This window comes from Marmota flaviventris, chromosome 3 (assembly GCF_047511675.1).
Source record: "Marmota flaviventris isolate mMarFla1 chromosome 3, mMarFla1.hap1, whole genome shotgun sequence".
Classification (NCBI taxonomy): domain Eukaryota; kingdom Metazoa; phylum Chordata; class Mammalia; order Rodentia; family Sciuridae; genus Marmota; species Marmota flaviventris.
This window is the reverse complement of record NC_092500.1, coordinates 45,852,231-45,873,882: the sequence shown is the minus strand read 5'-3', so window position 1 is coordinate 45,873,882 and position 21,652 is coordinate 45,852,231. Positions and strand designations below refer to the sequence as shown.

Below are 21,652 nucleotides of genomic sequence, written 5' to 3'. Positions count from 1 at the left end.
TTGAGAACTGCTGTTTTAAAGGAAACTATGAAAACTTCACCCCTAGGGAATTTTTCAGACTAGCCAGTCATTTAGCATAATACATCAATTCAGACCAATTCAAATATACCACTTGAACAAACCATCAAAGGGACCTAATTCAATTACATTGTTTTTAAAAGCTAAATTCATGCAAGGACACAGTGTGTTATATTTACCAGCACACACTAAAATGTCAGACTATTTACAAGAATTCCCACGTAAGTCTCCTGAACATTGGAAAACAATCCACAAGTGCCTTTAATAATCATCCATTTGTTATCTTCCCCTTCTCCCAACCCCCGAGGAGTCAGAGTTAACTCAGAAGCCTGATTTAAGAGATTAGCAGGACCAGGGCTTCACAGACACCAGCTGTTATCTTGCAGAATGACCTTGGCCTAGTCCCTCTACCTCTGCGCCCCAAGTTCTTTACGTAAAAGTGGAAATAAAATTCTTATTGACCTCAAAGGGGTGTTTGAAAATCCTAGTTAATAAAACAACTGGAAGGCATTTTGGCAAGAGTAAATGCTTAATTCCAGTAACGGAAATGCTGTATTAAATCATCCAGATCATTGCCTGGACAGTAAAGGATTTTTCGATAACCTATTTCCAAATGCTCCCTTTAGTCTAGTTTGAAAATTACTCAACCTGGAGAAAGGGGTTTAGACATTTTCTGGAAGAACCACAGGAAGTACTGACCTTGCTGAGAAAAAAAAAAAATTATTCCAATACTAAGAGTAAATTTTCCTGTGCTTAATTTTATTCCATTACTCCTAATTACACTCACTTTATGATACCTTCTCTTATTTTCTGTGCAACCACTTGAAATAATTGCAAGTACTTAGAAATCCCCTACCTCTCCTTTCATTTTTTTTTAACCACATGCATTTCTTTTATAAGCACACCAAATGTTCATTATGCAAAATTTGATATTGGTAAGTTGGTGTGTTTTTAAGCTAACAAAAAGTTGTCTAGGTACTTTTGTGTCTTGAGAATAATCTTAGTTCTGAGATAGACACAGGGATCCTTGCAACAGGGCTAGTTCAGAAAGGGCTTGGAATATATCATGCTGCTGGGTGGAGTTCCCTAGAAATGGTTAAATATCTAGATCAGTGGCTCTTAAGCTTTCATGGAAGAATCATCAGGAGAACTTTTAAAAATGCAGATGGTGATTGGGCATTTCTAGTGAGCTCCTAGTCAAGCCCTACTGTGACGGGGAGATGGGGACCATACTGAGTAGTCAGGATCTAGACTGGGAAGGTCTTTTAAAGTGTGGCTCAAGGTCCACTTCTAAAATGCTCATAATATCTTGAGGATTACCTGAAGCCCACAAAATGGGAACTCTCAGGGAAGACCCGGGCATCTGCATGTAAGTGGATCTGAGAAGGTTCTGATGAGCTCTGAGTGTAAGAGCTGACAGTTTTAAAAATACTGATGCCAGGGCCTCATCCTAGAGAGCTTAAGTTAGTACCTCTGGGAATATGGCCAGGTTTGGAGTACTAGTTAAAGCTTTCCAGGTGATTCTAATATCTCACCAGGGTTGAGCTATTTGGGATGGCTACTTGAGTGTCAGCTGGTAAATTGAGCTGGGTGCTTTAGGGTTCAGGATGGGTCTTGAGCTCCCTTCGATTTAAATTGAAGGTGGGGTGGGGGGGAGTTGTGTAGCAGGTATTTGCTGGGTGCTAGGATTGCCAGATTTTGCAAATAAACATATACGATGCCCAGTTAAATTGGAAAAATTTGTTGTTTATCTAAAATTGAAATTTACCTGGACATCTTGTATTTTATCTGGTAACACTGTCCCTGCTGTAATTCAGAATGGATGGGCAAGGAATGCTATGTCTCTGTAATCGCTAGTGCTGATTACTTTGCCAGTCATGGTTCAATCCAGGAAGCTCTGGCTCGCCCACAACATGTGCGTAATCACTGCCACTCCAGGCTAATGAGGCATGATGAGTACATCTCTCTCTTGCGTCCCTGGAAAAGGTGCAGGTGTTTGCTGAGAAGAGACAGTTGAGATTCTTCTGGAAGCCCAGCAGATTATGATGCTGTTACCATGGTGTCCAGTCTGGCAGGAACCAGGGAACAGATGCTTCACTGTTCACAGGACGCTCCTTTTTGTCGTGGCCTACTTTCTTTTGAAGGATAAAGTGCTTGGATTTCTTGTTTTCCTACCCCAGGTAGTCCCGTTTTACTAGTGGGTATTGAAGTGGACTTTCTAGCATGTCTGGTTCTACCTTCTACAGCAGGAGGCCCCCCCCTTTTTTTTTTAGGTCACAGACCCATTTGTAAATGTGGTAATTATGGTCACAAAAATTTTGTCTGTAGACATTTTAGCCTGCCTATGGACCCCACTTAAAAACTCTCAATTCAGAGCTGGGGATATAGCTCAGTTGGTAGAGTGCTTGTTTAGCATGCATAAGGCCCTGTGTTCCATCCCCAGCACCACAAACAAAAACAAAAACAAACTCCCAGTTCATAGCACAAGAAAGAAAGTTCTAGCTTCTGGGTAGAGGATGTCACATTTCTGTAGGTACTGGGGTAATCTCAGGGCATTTTTTTTCCTCTCCCCTCTTTAATAATGCTCTTGTTCTTCTTGAAAGAAAGGGCATTTTTCATTACTGTCCAGCAGACAGTCCTGTGAAGATTCTTGGCCTTGAGGCCCATTCTCTTTCAATTGACAAGAGAATGGGACCATTTCCTAGTGTGTTTGGAGGTCCTTCTTGAACAGCCCACCTTGTAGGAACATCTGTATTGCCACAGAGGTGGTCTAGGCCTTTGTGAGCCTCATCCCTATTCTTTACTGTCAACCCCATGGTCCCCGAGGCTTGTCTTCTTGCTTGGCTTCTGTCGCCCGAGACCACTGCTTCCTGGTCAAAATCCTAGGGGGTTACTTGGGTTGTAGAGGTAAGAAGTTAGATGCCAACAATTCCTCCTGGGCTTCCAGCAGCTTGAAGAAACCACCCTGGAAAAAATTGATTGTCTGAAAGTATGGGAAGGAAAGGAAAATGGGACGTATGGTGGCAAGAGGAGAAATTGTTGAGTACATCAGGAAATCCTCTCAGAAGGATTCCACTTGACTGAAAAATGACAGACACAGTATTTAATTTCCCGAGTGGATGATGTTAGATAAAAACCTTGAAGTTGGCTAAGACATATAAGAATTATAGTAACTCAGAGTGGAGTGGAGCTAACCTGCTTCCCTGTGCATTAATCCCTTACCAATTTTGCATTGTGTGGCTGCAGTCATAAAAGACAGTAAAACGTCTTTAATTTATACTAATTTGGGGATCTGATGATTATTCTGGAAGACAGTGTTTTTAATAAATGTTACATTTATTAGTTATTTACACAAATCATTAAAATTAGGTTAATTCACTGAATAACAATATTACAGAGACTGGTTTTAATGAATAGGATAAGTTTAACTTGTGATTAAGATCAATTACATGTAAATGATACTTGAAAACTAAAAGATATTGTTCAAAATATCAATTTGCTTAAGTAAGCCATTCTGTTTACCTAGGGGAAAGGTAAACTGTAGACTGAATTCCCACATATCCCAAATTGGTAGAGCCTAAGTCGAAATTGCCCAAATCGAAAGAGGTTTTACTGTAAGCACAATTTGCCTTAGCCTGTGTCATCAAGTCGGTCATCTGAGGATAAGATTTACATTTGAATTGAACATTCAATAAACACCACAGTAATTTTCTTTTAGCTCTTCTGCAGCTAATTTTTCAGCACTTTGTTAAATAACTTAATCTCTTTTCTGTTTAAGGGATTTAAGGACAATGTCTATCGACAGAGAAGGAAGTATTTCGTGGATGTGGCCATGAGTTATAAATAGTAAGTACCTGTATAAGTCTTTCTTGTCACTGGCTGGTTAGGAAAAAACACATGCTGTGTTAAACAGACCTGTCTTCTCTTCACTTTAACTTTGCAGAAGGCAGACGCGAACCATTTTAAACATCACCAACTCCATAGGCTTTAAATGCCAACACTGATGTTTGACATCTGTGTATAATTGTAAAATAATGAGATCTGCGGGCCACATGCCAAGTTCTACATTTACACCATTGTGTTCGCAGCTCCATTAAGGCAGGCAACCATTTCTGTGCACTCTGCAAGGCTTGGAATCTGTGCTTTAGTTTTAGTTTTGACATGACTATTCAATAACCCCCTTCAATGTCCATCTTTTCCAAAATAGAGGATTCAGCAAGAACAGAGGAAGGGGTCATTTAAGCAGCCATAATTGAAATATGTTCTGAAAACTCTATTTCTGGAAACTGGTGGTGGTGGCAGAGGGGGGGTGGGCGTTGTGGAAGAGTTTCATAATCCCAGATCAGGGCTGGGATAAAAGTGGAAAACCTCACCTTTTGGGGTGACAATTGTGTATAATGGATGAAGGCAAGTAGCAGTGACAGGATAAGTTCATGAGTATGAAATAAATTTGGGAATAAAATATAAAACCATGCCTGGTAAAGGAAAGATACATTTTTACTCTAGTTAAGACTAGATGAGAAGTTTAACTGTCCTGACAGGAAAATTTTGTCTTTGGTGAGAATTTAGGATATTATGTGTGTTACTGAGGGCATCAGGATTGCTTTTTTTAAACTTAAAGAACTATGATACACAAATGCTTAAAGCCAAGTGAGAGAATTTTGCAGTATCTGTTGGGTCAATTATTTGCTCATCCCTAACTTTCCTTGATGCTTGCATATTCTTCCTTCCTCCTCCCAAGCCCCAGGCATCCTTCATCCTTTCTTATAAAAATCCTGTTAATGAGAACCAGAATTCCTTGCATATGCTTTTCCACATCTACTCTTTTCCAAGCAGTCTGTTCCCCTCTATACTGTGATTTTCCACCCCTTGCCACGTCAGTATGTGCATGGCTTGCCCCAAACCCAACTTCTTGTCCCCTTTTGCCCTCAGTACTTCTTTTTTATCCCTGCTTCCAGAGTTTCCCAGCCAAATTGCCAAGGGAGGACCCTGAGGGGCTGAGTTCACTTTTCACATCAGGCCCTGATAAGTTGTTGTTGACCTTAAGATTGGCTCCCTTTGGTTCTTGGGCCTTCCTGTGGGGTCAAGTCATGCCCATGTTGAGGGATCCTTAGATGGTTGTGGGCAAGGCGGTTCTTTGGGGCATGACCTGTCCAGGACATGGAAAAAGCTAAGTATTGGGCAGAGCATATAGAGACTTAGAGTTTGACATAGAATTTTGTTGGCATGATGACTAAAGGTCTAGCTCAAGTGTTACTTTTTTTCTTCTTTGGAGGGCCAGAAAGTGGACAAAGGCAAGCTGATGTAGTAGTGATATATAAAGGCAGCACAAACCATGGTCAACCAGTTTCAAGGAGTACTGCTCATAGGGAGTCATTTGCTTTTAAAGAAAATGTATTTATATGGAGAGAAGGAAAAGAGCATATGGTGAAATGATGGAAGGTAAAGTCATCAAAGTGTTAACGAGCATTTGCCACCTTCCCATAGCTTAAGAGTGAAACTGAACTGTGGTGTCTAGGGGGAAGAAAGTGGAAACAGGATGTTGGAATAGGTGGAGGTTTTATACTGAATTAAGGAGGACTGGGTGGAACTGGGGCTCTTGGAATATGGGCCCACCTTAGATGGCTGGGGAGTGCTCAGGCCTAAGGCATGTGGCTTTTGTAACTGAACAGGAGACTGAGGCAGGCAGGAAATTGCCAGCTCATCATTTTACAGTGATCATTTTCCAGAAACAGAAACAACTCTCAAATAACTCACAAAACTCTCCCTGTTGTCCTGATAGTAGAGGCCAAATTATATCTGAAGGCTATTTGGTAGATATAGAATCAAAACAAAGGGTGTTTGCCTAGGAGGGCTTGGAATCTAGGGACATTATAACCTGCTCCTTGGACAGGGCTGAACCCAGACCAACTAGGCGGAATAGCAAAGTGCTTAGAAACTGGGGCACTGGAGTGGACAGTCTGGATTCAAGTGCTGGCTCCACTGCTTCCCAGCTGGTGGCTCAGCCTAGCAGCAGGATCCATCTCATGGGACTGTAGTAAGGATTTACAAAGAGATGCATGTTCTGTGCTTAGTGCCAGGTCTGGCATGTTATCCATGATGATAATTGTTAATTATCATTATTGTCTCCCTGCCACCTTTTCCACGGGCTGCCTCCTGTTTGTAGCTGACCTACTCTACTTCAGCTGTGTTAATACCATGGTTTGTGCTGCCTTTTAAACAAATATAACGTTTTAACAAATATAGCTCAAATATCTCCAGAGGTATTCCTTGCAGGAAACTCTTTGGTTTTCCATCAGTAGACTGTTGGGTACACTGATGCTTTTCATGCTGACCAGTATCTCTCTTCATGGAAAGATTTCATAAAAAGCAATCACATTCCCATATTTGTTTGTGTGAAAAAAGCTGTCAAAGTACCAATAACAAGTTGCCTTGGGTGCTTCTTGTGAGTGGATGGAATGAGGAAGGTGCCTATCAGGAGTAGGAAAATCAAGAAAATGTGAATCCAGGATTTGTGGGAAGTAGAGAGCAAAGGATCCTTCCTGAATACCCCTTATGCTGTCGTGGCTGAGGTTTCTTGGAGTGTGAGGGTGGATGAGGTTAGTCAGGTGTGTGCATTCTTGCCAGCTCATTTCTGGCCTCCTGCATCTGCTCTGGTGTGGTGGGGGGAGGGGGATGAACTAACACATTCTAAATGAGCCTTGGCCTTTGTCTCCAGTTTGCCATGCTACAAGTAAGCTTTCCTTTTAGTTTACAGAAAAAGAAAGACCCAATTTCTCATTGAAATAGGCATTTTCCTAGGGTTGATCACTTTTGGAGTGTACAAAATAGAAAGATGTCAATACCATAACTACTCAAAATAAGTTCATTTAAGTGTACTGTGGCCAGATTTTCTAAAATTGGTTCAAGGAGCCGATTATTTGAGATTTGGGGTACTGTTGAAAAATTGAGCTTGTGAAGTTGCTGCCTATACAGTTTGATGATAAAATTAGGAATATTCTGGGGCTGGGAGAATGGGGATATGTCCGTCAAGGGGTATAAAGTTTCAGTTAAAAGGAATAAATGATGAGTATTTGAGGCAATGGGTATGTTAGCTTGAGTCAGTCATTCTGCATTGGATGCATATATCATAGCATCGCTTCTTACCCCATTAATACAACAATTATAATTTGTCAATATTCAGTGAAAAATAAACATAATTAGGGTCCATTTTGACCCAGGGTAAACAATGCCATTCCCAGTTGACAATTAGTTAAGGCTTTCGGGACACTGAGGAGAAGTCATAAATATTAGGTCAGAAACAGGAAAAGATGGAGTACAGATGTTTCTAGGTTGTATAGGGATTGGCAGGATGTAGTCTGAGGTGTCTAAAGGTAAGGAGAAGGAAGATAAATGAAATACAGGATAATATATATTGAAGTCACATCAGGAAGAACTCTGGGGGATTCATGTTGAATACTGTATTTTCTAAGATAGTCTTGAAAGGATAAAACAGGGGGAAAGAACCAACACAAGCAGAGAAAAATGAAAAAATTCCACTCTATGATGAAAAAACAGCAGGCTCTAAGTCTGTATTACCATGAACCCGAAAGAGGTGAGGGAGCGGGAAGGCATCCGCACGCTGAGATTGTCAATAGAGGCCACTCAGGCGAGGTTCTGATTGACAATGCAGCTGAGAAACGTGATTGATTAGCCAGGAGCCGGCAGCCGCCTGCAGATCAGCCTGCGCTCATGGCAGGAGTGTCGGGAAGGCCTAATTGCTTCACTAATAGTAGCAGAGGAAACATTTATTAGTGCAGATATTATTTCTTATAGAAGACCCGAGAATGAACATTCTGGATCGCAGGACACTGTTTGTAAAATCAGCCCTGAGAGAATGTCTAACTTGTGGGACGTACCCCTTCCTCCCGAACTCAAATAAAAGAAATCCTAATGTAACAGGGAAAAAAAAAAAAAAGCACCCCATGATTAGATAATGTGAAGTGCATATAGACTTGCATTTCGGAGGAAATGGAAGCGCGTGGGGGGCAGATAGCATGTGGTGGAGGAGAAAATTATGATTGTGATGTGGTAGCTGTTGGGTTTATCTCAAACTATCCAGTTTTCTGTCATTGGCACCTTCATATTTTAACCCCAGATGCATTTTTGTGCCTTTCAAAATTGCTAAATTATTGGGGGGAAAAATAAGTAACAATTTTTTTAATTGACTAGAAATAAATTTTTCTTTGGGGGCTAGTGTAATAATTATTCTTCAACAACATGCATGCATATTTAATTTAATTATATTTTTGTTGGGGTGGTTATTTCAATCTATTTTATTCTCTTGGAAAGAGGCCTCGAGCTCTGACTTTAATTATGCCACTCTTGTTTGCTTAAATTGATTTTGAATATTACTGTGATTATGTTTTGTTATGAATGTATTTCCTCCTGGTTGAAATTAAGGTGGCACATGAACCTCATGTTCTTCTCAGAGGAACTGATTCCTCTTTATTTATTTTCCCATCTCAGGAATCTGAAATATAAATGGGTAAATACAAATGTCAACAGGTAATGTAAACAAGAAAATTTCAACATGCCAGAAGTTGTGACCTAAATTAGGGTTGAAAAATTCCCTAATTTGCCAAGAAAATTCATTTGATTTCAAATTCAAAGATCCAAATGATTTCTTAACATTTTTCAGCTTCAGTTTTCTCCTCTGTAAAATGAAGATAAAAATATATCATCTGTTTCTTCCCTGGGAGTATTTTTTGGATTACGTGAAATAAATGGGTCATTGCTATACAATGCACTTAGTTATCTTTATCAAAATCAATCAATCAATCAATCAATCAATCAATCAAAGAATCCAGATGAAAGACATGGGATTTACTCTACCCCTGACCAATTTGGGGCTTTGGTTGCTTTCCCTTATTTCTCTTTAGATCTAAGAAACAGTGTGTGGAATGAGCTGCACTGCCTGGGGTGAATCCCAGGCTTACTGTTTACCACTTTAATGACTGGGCAAATTATTTAAGAATTTTGTACCTTGGTTGCCCTATCTGTAAAATGGGGATAACTCTATTACTACATTATAAGATTGTCATGAGGATTAAATGAGCTAATTAATATAGTATCAGCAGAAATTAGCCAATATAGACTCAGCATTTAGAACACTATTTAGGAAGTGTTAGTTACTAATATTATTTTCTCATCCTTCCTTTTTGTCTACCTGCATGCTTCAAACCTGTTATATTACCCTTTGGTTGCCACCTTTCTTCACTCCCCTCAACTGAGACTTTCTTTCTTTTGTTCCCCCCCACCATTTGGTAGCTTAAAACAACATTTTTTTTTTATCTCATATAGTTTCTGAGTGTCAGGAATTTTGGAGCAGTTTAACTGGGTGGTTCTGAATCAGGGTCTCTCATAAGACAAAGTGTTGGCTAGGGAAGCAGTTATCTGAAGACTGGACAGAGGATCTGCTTCCAATGTGGATACTCACAGGGTGGTTGGCAGGGGGGCCTCAGGTTCTCAAAGCAAGACCTCTCTACTGGGTGGCCTAAGCATCTCAATATATTTCAACTGGCTTTCACCAAATAAAGTGATCCAAGAGACAGTGAGCAAGGCCGAATCTACAGAGCCTTTTACAACCTATCTTTGAAAGTGACATACCATCATTCTTGCTATAATACTTATGGTTACCCAGATCAACCTTGATACAATGGGTGGGGAGTGGGGACTGACTACACATGGACATGAACACTAAATGGCAAGATTCTTTGGGGACCATCTTGGAGGTTGGATGCCATGCACATTTAATTTGTGTTGCATTTCATTTCCTCAAGACTCTCTCTAACTGTTTTACCATCGTGGTGCTGATGCTTTTTCTGTAGAACCAGTACCCATGAAAGCAGAGGTAGAATAGTATAGCAGAACTTGTAGCCAAAGGTATAGGCTTTGCAGCTAGACAGAACTGGGTTTAGCATTTCCATCCATCATTTACAAGCTCTGTGGACATGAGCAATGACCTAGTCTAAGTCTCTTCTTAAAATGGTCACAATCTTTATCTTGCATGGTTGGGAGGATTAACAATATTACAGGGCTCAGAATGTTGGCAGGCATAGGAAGTGTTGACTCTAAGATACCCATGATGATGATTTTTATCATGTGTTAAGTAGCTAATGGTTCTCTGATTCCATATAATCAATTGTTTATCTCATTAAAAATGAGTAAAGGACCTTAAAGAGTAATTGAATTAAGGAGTTTTAGGCCCCATGGTGTGATGGGTTATAAGAGCATTTCAAAAAGCATGTGTGTATTCGAGGGGATATTCTTTAGTTTCTCATAAGTCATGCTTGTAGCTTGCTTCTTCATTCTGAAAAACTGACCCTCTTAAAGGTCACTGAGTTTCAGCCAGGCTAGGGGTGAAAGTACAACTTGGAACTGGGCTATGCTAGACTCACCCTGAATTGCTAATGATGATAGAAATGTTTATCATAGGCTGACCTCTCAGCTCTCATTTTCAGTTTTCTTTTCTTAAAGTCCTGCCGTGTTCTGAGTACTATATTAACCATATCACTTAGGTTCTGTCATTTAACCTCCCAATGAGCTTTTGAGATAGATGCTATTATAATACTCATTTTGAAGATGAGGGAACATCAGGATCAGAGACATTAGGAAACATGCTGAAGATGACATAGCTGATTGTGTCACCTGCGTAAACACCCATTGCTGATCGTTTAATTCCTCTGAAATGGAGCAGTAAATTGAAGATTAGAGTATTTGCAGTACTAGTGTCATTTTCCAGAGGCCGAATAGTTTCTGAATAGTGTCACTTGCTTTTGGGAGTTTTAAGAATGCTGCTCTTGTAGAACCTAAATGTCTTTGCCCAAGAGGCCACACCTTTTTTTTTTTCTTTCTTTAATTTTGTTTTGAAGTGTCTGAAACAATTTCCACTTTACATAGGTGGTTTCACACACAAGTTGAAAATAACCATGATAGAACCAAGTGACTTGGCATTTTTAAAAGTTTTTCTTCTCCTTGCAGAATTCTCAGCATATCTGAAATGCACCATTCTTGTCGGTGTTTAAAACATTTAAGGCTTTTTGGAATCAGCACTCCAACCAGCCTTTGGCTATGTGGTCTTTCACAGGTGGTTTGGGACATCTGCCTGGCTCTGGCCCAGCAGAACCACTTCCCAGTCCTGTGTGGTGAATTTCCTCTGTGCTCCTAGGACCTGGACTCTTCTCCTCCCACCCAAAGCCAGACCCTCAGGGGGTAGAGAATGAATGGAAATAAAACACAGCTGGGCCTAGGTTTGAAAAACAATTGCCAAGGATTCAGTCACTCTGTTTTTTATTAGTTGCTAGCCTCTTTAGTTCTTGATTTTCTGATTTATAAAATTGTACCCTTTGTGATTCATTTGCTCAGAGCTCAAGTACTCAGCAGAACAGAGACCCTAAAACAAAACAGCCCCAAATGGAGACTAGCATATTTGAAAGCGTAATCATTGCCCAGCAGGCACATTCAATCTGGGTGACTCGTGAATATTCTACAACGGCTGTATCAGAGAGAGGGAGAGTTTTCTTTTTCAACGTGGAGTGGCGTTGATTAAAACCTCCTCTCTTCATCAAAGCTGAGAGGAACATTTTCCCCCCCACTTTCCTTTCCTCACCCACAAGGCCAAATACTATATAATGTCAAAAGGAAACCCTCTGGGACTGAAATTCAGGAATAGATGTTTGAATGGATGCGTAAATATAAAATGGATTGCCTTTGAATGAGCATATTGGTTACCAAGCCAGCATCTCACTTCTCAGGTCTTTGCAATTTCTTCTTTCATGAAGTGACTCTGCCAGGGTCAGCCAAGAGCATGCAATGAAAACATGCTTAGAGACAAAGAAAGGTACCGGACTTCAAAGAGAATTGTTTTGCAGGCCCTCCTTTTCCCTCCCAGTCTCAGTACTGTGCTTATTGGGATTTCTCCTATTCACAGGTAGCTGTGACAGGTTAGCTTTGTGTTTGTGCTGGAGGATTTCTGATTCTGAGTCTTTCCTAAGAGACATTTGCAATTATTGCAACTTGTAGGAAAATAACTGGGGTGGCCCCACCTCCCCACCTTTTCAGAAATTTCAGTTGACCTTAGCGTTTCTCATTTCATGCCAGAAGAAGCATGATTTATGGATCCCGCTTGGGTTCAGAATGTAGCTTAAAGGAATACATTACTAACAGGAGTCAAGAGTACCACATTACCTCTTTTTAGATAGGCAAATCTTAATTGGAAACATAACAAATAGAAGATGGGGAGGAAGAATAGAAGGGAAGACTGTGCTTTCTCAACTGAGAGAAATTTAGCTGGGGGTTTCAAGTTTCATTCATTGTGATGTGCTCCTCCTCGGTTTCATTGGCACATGGTCACCTTGATGAATCCTGGGATGTGGGAGAAAGCTTTAATTTTTTTTCCCCTTCTCTGCCTATTTGAGAAGAGGTACCTTAGAAGGGCAAAAATGTTTTCTCCCTGACTGAGCTAATTTTGTCCCATCCCATTATCCTCCATTGATTTGCTTTCCCAGGTTTTGAATGAATCTGAGATATATGTTGTTGTTTGGGTCCTTCGTGACTCCTGCATAAACACTAGTTGTTGATGCTTTAATTTCTCTGAAATGGAGCGGTAAATTGAAAAGTAGAACAAAACCAAATATTTGTAGTTCTAGGGTCATTTCCCAGATGACTAGAATCGTTTCTGAGGAAGGTCACATTAGGGGTTTGAAAAGTGCCTCTCCTATAGAATCTCAATAGCTTTCTCTGCCCAAGAGGCCACACCTTTTCTTTTCTTTTTTAAAAAAAATCTGTGTAGCAGCTTTCATTTGACATCGGTGGTATCACACACAAGTTGAAAAGAAGAGCAACAAAATTAAATGACTTGGGTCTTTTAAAAAGTTATTTTGCTCTTTACAGAATCCTCAGCATATTTGAAATGCACAGTTCTTGTAAGTATTTAAAAGACTCCAGGCTTTATGGGAGAATCATTTTCATGCCAAATGCTTCTCTCCACCTGAAGTTTAGCTCAATGGCTAAAAGAAAGGGAGCCTGAGAGTTGTAAAGAGACACAAAAGGGAAAATTGATTTGGAAAAGGTTTCTCCTTTTCATATTTTGGGCTTGGTGGGTTGTTAGGTGTGCATGAATGCCTCAGTAGGATGTTGTCTGATTATAGCCTGGCTCCCACAGCTGTGGAATACATTAACACAGTATGACCCCATGTCACTCACTGACAAGGACAACCATGGCACCAAAATCTAACATGTTTCACAGGGAAAGAGGTGTGGGTATTTTTACTTTACAATGATTTCCATGAACATGAAGGATTCAAATTACTTCTACAAGTCCTATCTGAGAGGCTAGTGGATTTATATGGAGCAGTGCAGTTTTGTCATATCCAGAGCTATTCCCAACCCTGCAGGGAATGATGAAATTTTACTCATTTTTGTACACCTGGAGGCAGGGAATCAACTGCATCGAGTATCTGTTAGGTACCAGGCACAGACTCAGGTGCTTTGCAGACATCATCTTAATCCATTCTCACAGTATAGGGTGGTAGTCTTGTCTCATTCAGTGTCAAATGAGGAAACAGAGGCCAAACCCCATTATTGGGAATACATTGGTAATGCAATACCTTGCATTGAGGTGCATTAAGAATGAGATCTTTTTTTTTTTTTTAAATAATGTTATGGTGCCTTAATTTTTATTTATTTTTATGTGTTGCTAAGGATCAAACCCAGTGCCTCATATGTGCTAGGCAAGTGCTCTCCCACTGAGCCACAACCCCAGCCTAAGAGTGAGATCTTTAAAACTTGGCTGTTTAGATCTGCTATGCCACTCATTGGCTGTTTGACTTGAACAGATAACTGTGTTCATTAGCTTCAATTTCTTCAAATCATAAAATGGGGATACTAACAGTCATTTATTCAGCCCATAAAAAGAGCATAATCCATGTAATGAGCTATTATTTTATTGTTATTTTTCAGTTAAATGGATTGGTGAATGAATGAGTGTTTTTATTAACTTTCATAAACCATGAACTGTAGGGTTAATTGTGCTCCTGAAAAAGGCTGGGACCAGGAGTTAGCAACTTTCAGTCATTGTTGGTCCTGATGCAAGATGTATCAGACTGAATTTGGAGCTCTTAGTACCCTAGCTTTGGGTCTCTGCTTCTAGTGACCTGAAATGGTTGATTACAAATTGGCCCTGGGGTACTTAATCACTGAGCCACATCCCCAGCTCTTTTCATTTTTTATTTTGAGTTGCTCAGGGCCTCACTAACTTGCAAAGAGTAAGCCTTGAACTTGTGATCCTCCTGCCTCAGCCTCCCCAGTCACTGGGAATACACAATGCCTGGCCTGTGTTGGGTTGAGTTCAGCATCCTTATGTAAGGTTGAGCATGTACATACTGATGGATGTTAATCCCTGCTGTTGATATTTAATATCGTGCTAGTTTTTGCAGATGAAATCCACTCCTCTGTAATGTGAAGAGGGCTTTCTATAAGGTGAGGAAATGGTAGGAAGCCCTATCCTGTGGTGTACGGGACAAATAAAAACAAATAATTTCCAGGAGTTAAATCTTCACTCTCCCTGAGGCTCCAGAGGTGCAGTAGTTTATTTTCATTATGTCTCTTGTAAAGGCATCACCAATATTAACAATGTGAACAAAACAAACTAATGTTTTTGTTTGCTACCATCTGAAAGTTCCTTAGGGCCCATAGACTCATTTACGAAAATTCATGTGCACAAAACTCATTTGCAAAAGCAAATAAAGTATGTGATCACAAATGCTCTTTACCTGAGTGGCCTAGGGGAGTAGCTGAAAAGGCGTGTGTGCCTTTACACTTATTCTCTGCTGCGGTTTAGCAGCACGGGCATCCCAGCCTACTCTCAGATGAGCCCCTATAAGCCATGTTATGTCAGGCGACTTGAATTCTTTGGATTCTTGTGTCACTCCTATGATTTTTACGTTGCTGGGCTGCTTTGTGAGTTTCCTTTTGTGAAAAATACCATTAAATCAGTGTCCTGTGGTCTTGAAAATAGCTTTGAAAGTTCATTCATTAGGATCCCAAACCAGGGAAATAATCTATATTTAGTCAACTTTGGACTTTAATGTCTTTTTGGGTTTGTATATGCTATTTCTTTCTTGGGTGAAATTTTGGCTACAAGTGTGATGGGTGACAGTGTTTAGACAGGGATCAAGAAGTCTGAATTGAGACAGTTAGAAGAAAGAAATACTTACAGATAAATAGTACATAAGGATAACTGAAAACTACCAGAAAGTTTATAAAAAATCACAAATTTAGAGTGTTTTTCCCATAGCTTAAAATACTTGAGTCAAGAAAGAGGTAGGACAAATACATATCTGTCAGACTTTCTGATTCACAACTGTTATTTTTCTCAGTATTTAAATTTATGGCTTATTTTAGGCTGACTGATTGACTTACTCATTCAACAGATGTTTATTGAACACCAAAATATGACAGACCCACTCTAGATGGCAGGGATATGAACAAAGCAAATACAAAATCCTGCCTTTGGAAAGTATATATTTTAAGGAGGGGGAAGATTTAGGGGAGTAATATACATATATACATATATTTTACAAATAATTTTTATTTTTGATTAACATGTATTAATTGTACATATTAATGGGGTTCAGTGTGCAATTTCCACACATGCATTCATCATGTACTGATCAAATCCTGCCATGCTTTTATCCATCCTCCTTCACACACACAACTTCCCAACCTTTGTTAATTACTCTTCTATATTCAGGTTGACTGTAACCGCCATATAAGTACTGTAGTACTTATCTGTGTATCTGGCTCATTTCACTTCATATAATGTCCTCCAGTTTCATTGAGTTTGCTGCAAATGATAGGATTTCATTCTTTCTGGCTGAATACTATTCCATTGTACATATTTGCCACATGTTTGCCTCATATTCTTCATCCATTCATCTGTTGATGGGCATCTAGGCTGATCTCATATCTTAGCTCTTGTGAATAGTGCTGCAATAGACATGGATATGCAGGTATCATTTTGGCAAAGCAACAAGCTTGTTTTTTTACCTAGATATTGCTGATCATAGTTTATCAAAAAGCTATTCAATGTCCTCTATGGTCTGAATTCTGAAGTATAACTTTATCAAGTGCAGGAGCCTCAGATATTTCTTACCAATTCTTAGAAATCAGTAGGAAAAATGACTTTTATTTTCTGGTTTAACCTTAATGGAATTCATCCACTCCACTCTGAGTATTTCTTTTTTTTTTTTTTTCCTGGCAATACACTTTTTTTTTTTTTTTTTTCCAGTTTAAGGGGCATCAGCAGTTTTCTTGTTAAATACTCATTGACTCCTCTGGAGACACCTGGATGCAGATGATTTCACGAAGCATAGTACTGAACACGGGTTCCTTATGGTTATGGTCACTGACTATAAGTGAGAGTCATTTGGTACTGATTGAAATTTCTACACACTAGGTGTCATCTTAGTTGTGAAAAGTGTAATAAGTACTTAGTAACAAGTTATAGTAAAATTTATAAATGATGAATGTTTTCTAAAAAATTGCACTTGATCATCAAATGCAAGATTATTCTAACAATGATATTAGAATAATGTCAATCTTACTCTTCTGTATTCTTGTATGCTTTCTTGGGTAGGAAGGAAGGGGGATAAATTACAGCTAGCTCCCTGGAAATTATGCAGAAATCAGGGTATGGTTGTCGAGTGCAGCAAACACCTGTCATAAGTCAAGAAGGAACAAAGAGATCGATAGACTTGATGTTCCCATAAACTTTCTCCAATGGCCTTGTCCAAATCCTTAGAGGAGCTACTAATTGCTAATGAGTTGCAAAGTTGGATTTTACATTTCATCTCTTCTCATTTGTTTTCTGTAAGCCCCAGGTGGAAGTGTCAATCAAAAGGAACATGCAAAGGTGGGGAAGGAGAGAAAAGATGAGGCAAAGATGAGAGGGAAAGTTTATTCCAGGAAGATAAATAGCTCTTGAATAAGTGAGGCATCTCCTTCCCTAAGGAACATGTAATGAAATAAAATAGAAAATGAGTTCTTTCCTAACTGTTTTTATCAGATTCACCCGTTCCCTTAACCAATTCTCTGTTTACCTTCTGCTCTGTTTGGTCCTTGCTACTGAGAAAAATCCAGCTGTTTTCAAAGAACACAGTCAGTGTTGTGTTTCAGCTAGTCTTGCTGTCTTGATGTAAATACTATCAATTGTAGCCTGTCACATCTTCCTCCACTGAACAAGTGAATTGCTTCTCCACACTGGAGTTCCTCCAAAGATAATACAAGCAGACAGACTGCATCTCATACTGGGAACTGTAGCACTAAGGACACCAGGAGGTAGTCGGATGTACCACCACAAACAAATGTTTTTCAATTCCCCAAATAAAAACAAACAAATACATACACACACACACACACACTCACACACACACATACACACACACACACATGTAAGAAAAGGTGCTATTAGACCTGTTGGAGGAGAGAATCCAACAAAGAGTTAAATGTAAGTGAAAGAAAGTGGTGTTGTTTATTCATCTGGCTATAGAAAGACCTCCCACAATTTCAGTCTCAGTGGGGCATACAACCCTGGATTTCTGTGTCAAAATGTATTTGTTAAACAACTTTGCTCTAACAAGCTCAGAACTTGCACAGAATAACTCTTTGTGTACTTGCCCCCAATTAGGTGCGTCTGTGTACTTTCTACTCTCTCCTCTCTGCAGGGACGTGGCAGGTTTTTTTGGAACCATCTCCAGTGTCTAGGAAGAGTGGGATTTTAAACATACAGTCAGAAAGATGCCCCCTGAAGCCTTCAATGTTTCTATAGAAAGTTCTTAGTCATGTCTGAGTAACATAATCCCCCAGAGGTTTTCCCTATTGTCAAGCCCAAATCCCCGCGGTGACCATTTCAGTCCCTGTCTAGTGCGGTCCTCACTGAACACGGGTTCCTTATCAATGTTTATAAAGCCTTAGTTTGCCTTCTTTGACAAGAGGCAGAATCCACAGTGAAGGAAAATGGTGGAAGTCACATCTGCTTTTCTCTAGAGAATTAGGAAGCTGTGAATAATAATTTTGGTGGTGGTTGAGAATTCCAGAATTCAGCCAATTCTATATAAATGGAAGGGACTCCCTAGATATCCAATTAAATAATTACATGCAATTAGTCTGTTCAGGAGTATCATCTTGTTGGGATTTATACCAACATAAAATGGTTTTATTTTCCCACTCATAGATTTCAACTGTATTGTGTTGAATACCACTTTCCTGCTGGGATGCAAGTTCCTTAGCAACATCTAATTTCCTGTCATTTTCAATTATTAGTATAGTCTCATTTGGGTATTTAAGACCTGGTTCTGTTCATTTAAAAAAGATTAATCTCAAATTTGGAGTGAATATGTGTGTGTGTGTGTGTGTGTGTGTATGTGGGGTTTTTACTTTGGGAGGGTGGGTGTGCTCTGGTTCTTCTACCTCCTTTCCTTCCCTCTTTGAGGACCCAGTTCCTCTGGTGTTGCGGGGGCTGGCAGGAGGGTGCAGGCCAAGGTCTCTTTATATGATTGCTGGAATGTCAGAAGTGGGCAGGTCTCAGGTCACACTCACCCTGGTTCAGATTCTTTCTGGGATGTTCTTTGGCCTCCTGGGAACTGAGAGGAACTGAATGGGGTGGGACGTCCTTCCAGGCACAATACATTGGGTCTCCCAGAAATCTCTAGATTTTGCTGGGCATTAGGTTGCACATTCATGGGAACCTCAGATTTCAGAGGACACGTGTCATGGGGTCCTCTTTAATCCCCCATTAGTTGTCTGTACTCCTAGTCTTCTAAACACTCTTCCAGGGACTGTCTGTCCCTCTTCTTTCCTGGATGCAACCTGAGGGTGGGCCTGTGGTCCTGCTGCTCAGCAAGGGTCCAGCTGAGAAAGTTGGAAAAACTTCTAGCAGGGATCTACACTCCCTAGAAATGATGTCATGGAGCAGCCTGCCTTCTTGGCTTAGAGAACATGCCCTTCCCATAAAACACTGCCCTCCTCACAATCCTCACCGTCTCTTATTCCCTGTTAGACTGGTGTGCCAAGTCTGGGGATGGGATGGGAACTGTGGTATGGGAGGAGTTTGTTGGTGGCAGGGACATTTCTGGTGTCCCCTAGTGGGCCTTGTAAGGAGTTGGCTTCAGTTGCTGTGGGCTTTTTCAGGAATGTGGAGTACGTAAGTGACTTCAGTTTTGGATAGAAGCAAGATTTTAGGATGCTGAGATATGTCTGTTATACATTCATTATAACATGTACACACAGAAATGCCAAAGGATGTTCAGGTATATATCCAAGGCCTGAAAAAGTTTGGGACACCCCTCTGGCACCCTGATCAGATGAAATTCATTTTTTAAAAAGTCACATTTACCCATAATGAGTACAAAGAAATACAACACATCTGATTTCCCATGACTATAATCTTTTTTTTTTCCCAAATATTAAATTTCAAAGGATTAAAAAGTACATAGGTTACCCTACATTCCTGTTGTCCCAAATACATGTTTATTCTTTTGGGGAACCCAGCGCTACCTCACAGTCTCACTGAGAAGGTTAAAGGAATGAGTTCATATGAAGGTGCTTTTTGTGACTCACGAATACATGCTAGTGTCATGATGTCATGTGACGGTAGATAAGATGTTCTATATACAAATAAACATTCCTTCAAGCCTCATTTTAGTTTAATGTGAAAATGAGTGAGGTATGAAGTAAAATTGTCATTTTATTGGCATCTTGAGCCAGATTGACTAGATTTTCAGCCTGATTCCATGATTTCAGACAAGTTGTTTAATTTCTCTGAGCCTCAGACTTCTCATCTGGGCAATGGGGATAATGATGGTATCTACCTCATGCGTTGTGGGACTAAAACAGGTCATTTAACATAAAAACATTTCACCTTAAAAAACTGCCAGGTACATAGTAAGCTCTGGAATATTACTTCTTATTATATACATGTATGAACTACATAGAAAAATGGAATTTTCTTATTTTTTCTATATTTTAGATATTTTCAATAGAAATGAAAGGATGAAAGTAGCCCTTATTTTATGATGAAGTTGATTTTTAAAATATTTGTCTTAAAGAGTTGCCTATGGTAGAGGTATATGAGAAATTTCCCCATGTGACCAGAGGTGACTTAACCTGGGACAGGTAGCCCTACCCAGTATTGGTTAGCGGGCCCTGTAATCAGTGGGCAGGTCAGCTACCCAAGAAGGCAGATGAGTAGAAACAGATGAGAATATGTATACAACTATTTGTATTTCCAAGACTGCCTTGCTGAACATTCATTATTAAGTAACAGAGCGTTATGTTCTCTCTTCCTAACCCAATTCCTATGTACTCTTTCTGCACTTTGTTGGTGATGTTCAGCTCCCCACCCTTTGGAATGCTGAGAGTTTGCAGATGGATACTGAAGGGAAAGTTTGACCTAACGATTCTTTTCAAATGGCTTCTCGATATTTCATTTACTGTTTCAGCCTCGTTGCTTTCCTACCTTCTGAGTGGCATTCCCCTGATTAGCTTTATTGGCCTACCTGACTCAAATTGATTTAGCTCAATTTTCTGGATGCACAGGCAGATGATTTATATATTTATTTCCTTGCATCTTTTCTATTTTTATCTTTCCATATCAAACTTTCACTCTGAATTCATCACAGATGCTGTTAGTTGGCAATTTTGATCTTCCCGACAAATATTTGCCAGGTTGTAATTTTTTATTTGTTATCAATAGCCAAGTTTAAATAAGGCTAATCTTATTCTAAAATGGTTTATATAAATGTTAGTGTTGGTATGGAGAGAAAGTAAATGTTAATTTTGAGTTTTTTATTCAGTATATATTTTTCCCTCATTGCTCCCATGTAATGCCATTACTATCGTTGTTGTTGTTTTTTTTTTAAATAAAAACAACTGGGGGACAGTAGGAATCACATTTTGACCTAAACTTTAAACAGAAAGTATTCTGACAAGAACACTAAAATAGGTAGAGGGTTGGGGTTGGGAGGACAAGGAGGGATCTCTTTGATAGCTGCTCTTGTTATTGTCTTCTTTCTTATTTACTACCACAGAAGATTATCTGGAATGAGCCCAGCTCCTTGAAGATGTCCTGTAGTGACCCTGGGGAGCAGTTTCCTTCTTGCCTGTGCATGGTTCTGTGGTGACCTCCTATTCTAGGCTGGATTAGTAGATTCTGGGGGTAGAAATTCTGGTTGTATATATGGTGATTTAAAAAGAGGACCACTGAACCAACAATTACCTGTGGGCCACTTGTGGGAAGCAGAGCAGGGGACCTGGGTGGGAAGGTGGAAGTATATATATTTCCATGTGTTGTGCATATGTATTTGCTGACTGCAGGGATGGTTTTTGATGAGTGGCCAGGGTGGGCAGTGGGGGCTGTGTAACATGTTATGAGAGGTTTTCCCAAACCCTAATTCATTTTCAGAAGAGGTATCTTAATTAGAGGTTAAATTCAGGTTCTAATCCCTCAATCAATAGTCTGTAAAAGTACATGTCTATATTCCCCTCTTCCTGCTGACCCCAGGATACTTTGGGGATCCATGTTCCTTGCTCATGC

General features: G+C 39.8%; 1 protein-coding gene across 2 annotated transcripts in view; it reads left to right on the top strand.

The window, feature by feature from the left end:
• Nucleotides 1–21,652, top strand: part of Tph2 (tryptophan hydroxylase 2) — a 90,831-nt gene that overhangs the window by 6,887 nt on the left and 62,292 nt on the right. For both annotated transcript variants that reach the window (XM_027929241.2, XM_027929252.2), the window contains exon 5: nt 3,797–3,864. In XM_027929241.2, coding sequence (XP_027785042.1) covers nt 3,797–3,864 — 68 coding nt within the window. The remainder of the gene's footprint in view (nt 1–3,796; nt 3,865–21,652) is intronic.